The 2089-nt window shown below is 44.8% G+C and overlaps 1 protein-coding gene across 1 annotated transcript; it reads right to left on the bottom strand.

The window, feature by feature from the left end:
- Positions 1-990: 990 nt before the first annotated feature.
- On the bottom strand, positions 991-1869 carry LOC104962406 (ATP-binding cassette sub-family G member 1-like; the record flags this gene model as incomplete). Its single annotated transcript, XM_010790843.1, has 3 exons — positions 991-1092; positions 1484-1629; positions 1755-1869. Coding segments are annotated over 3 exons (363 nt in total), but the record flags the coding sequence as incomplete, so codon positions are not given.
- Positions 1870-2089: the final 220 nt, after the last annotated feature.

Raw genomic sequence — 2089 nt, 5'->3', positions numbered from 1 at the left:
CACCTGCTCCACCAATCAGAGCGGGGGTTAGTTACTGCAGCTTTTACACAAGTCAGAATTTAGTCCTAACACCCTGACCTGACTCAGCATTATGAGTCCTGAACCCTGACATGAGTCAGCATTATGAGTCCTGACATGAGTCCGCATTATGAGTTCTGAACCCTGAGTCAGCATTATGAGTCCTGAACCCTGACATGAGTCAGCATTATGAGTCCTGAACCCTGAGTCAGCATTATGAGTCCTGAACCCTAATATGAGTCAGCATTATGAGTCCTGAACCCTGAGTCAGCATTATGAGTCCTGAACCCTGACATGAGTCAGCATTATGAGTCCTGAACCCTGAGTCAGCATTATGAGTCCTGAACCCTGAGTCAGCATTATGAGTCCTGAACCCTGAGTCAGCATTATGAGTCCTGAACCCTGAGTCAGCATTATGAGTCCTGAACCCAGACATGAGTCAGCATTATGAGTCCTGAACCCAGACATGAGTCAGCATTATGAGTCCTGAACCCTGAGTCAGCATTATGAGTCCTGAACCCTGACCTGAGTCAGCATTATGAGTCCTGAACCCTGACCTGAGTCAGCATTATGAGTCCTGAACCCTGACCTGAGTCAGCATTATGAGTCCTGAACCCTGACATGAGTCAGCATTATGAGTCCTGAACCCTGAGTCAGCATTATGAGTCCTGAACCCTGAGTCAGCATTATGAGTCCTGAACCCTGAGTCAGCATTATGAGTCCTGAACCCTGACATGAGTCAGCATTATGAGTCCTGAACCCTGAGTCAGCATTATGAGTCCTGAACCCTGACTGAGTCAGCATTATGAGTCCTGAACCCTGACATGAGTCAGCATTATGAGTCCTGAACCCTGAGTCAGCATTATGAGTCCTGAATCCTGAGTCAGCATTATGAGTCCTGAACCCTGAGTCAGCATTATGAGTCCTGAACCCTGTCATGAGTCAGCGTTATGAGGGTTGCTGTTCTCTCACTGAGTCTCGGAGGATGCTGAGGAAGGTTCTTCTGAAGAGGATGGAGAACTGAGTCATGCAGCTGGCTGAGAAACTGTGACAACCTTCAGACGAAGAACTCTCCTGAGACAACAAGAGATAAAAATAACAAACAAAGACGTTAAATACAAACGACCTCTCGCTCATGAGAGGCCGACACACAACCTGTTTTTAAAGTGGTTTTGGGCTTCAGTAACATCTCTGCTTTCTGATTGGTTGAAAAAAACATCTAACTCCACATCAGAGTTTATTTGTCTTAGTTAGCATTACATAACGCCTCTTTAGCATATTCAACAAAACTTATAACATAAAAATAATCGTGTCAATGCCAGTAATGAAGTGCGGGTTCTTGTTCATATCCGTTACATAAACAATTTTTATTTTGAATATTTTATTTTTTTCTTGCAAATGTCTTGGAAATTCCAATTATATTATATTTCTCAGATTAATGTTTTCACAAACTCGTTTTGTTCACCTCCTCTGTGCGCTGCCACGGGAGCGGATGGAGGTTAGTGTGTCCGTTCAGCTCCGTCTGATCGTCCTTCTCCCACTTCCTGTCCAGCACGGCCGTCACCAGGCGCTCCACCTGATCCCCGTGCTCTCCGGACGCCACTTCCATCACTGAACACCAGAGATGGCAAAAGTACACACATCCTTTACACTTGCCTCTTTTGCTGAAACACTGTACATTTCTAATAAAGGAATTGATGATTCTGATTGGAGTATAATTCAAGATGTAGACTCACCAAAGTCAGCAGGGTTGTGGTAGGTGGGGCAGTTCAGTCCGAGCTCCCTCAGGTAGGGAACCAGCCTGGAGACCTTCCCCCTGTAGATACACTGACCCTGACTCAGCACGTACAGCTGCAACACACACATTACACACCATCAATCATACAGGATATATAAAACGGCATCATACATCACTTCCTGTTTCCTCTTCAAAGGTTTCCTGAATGTGTTCTTGGTTGTTATGCTGAAATAAAGTTTGTGGTTAACACAAGCTGAGGAGATCTTTGTTCTACGACATAAAATACGTCAGTAAATACCCCACTGGTAAATACAAAAATGGAGGTTGCTAACA

Source organism: Notothenia coriiceps, unplaced genomic scaffold (genome assembly GCF_000735185.1).
Source record: "Notothenia coriiceps isolate Sejong01 unplaced genomic scaffold, NC01 NC01_scaffold00034648, whole genome shotgun sequence".
In the NCBI taxonomy this organism is placed as follows: Eukaryota; Metazoa; Chordata; class Actinopteri; order Perciformes; family Nototheniidae; genus Notothenia; species Notothenia coriiceps.
This window is presented reverse-complemented; position numbering and strand designations above follow the sequence as displayed.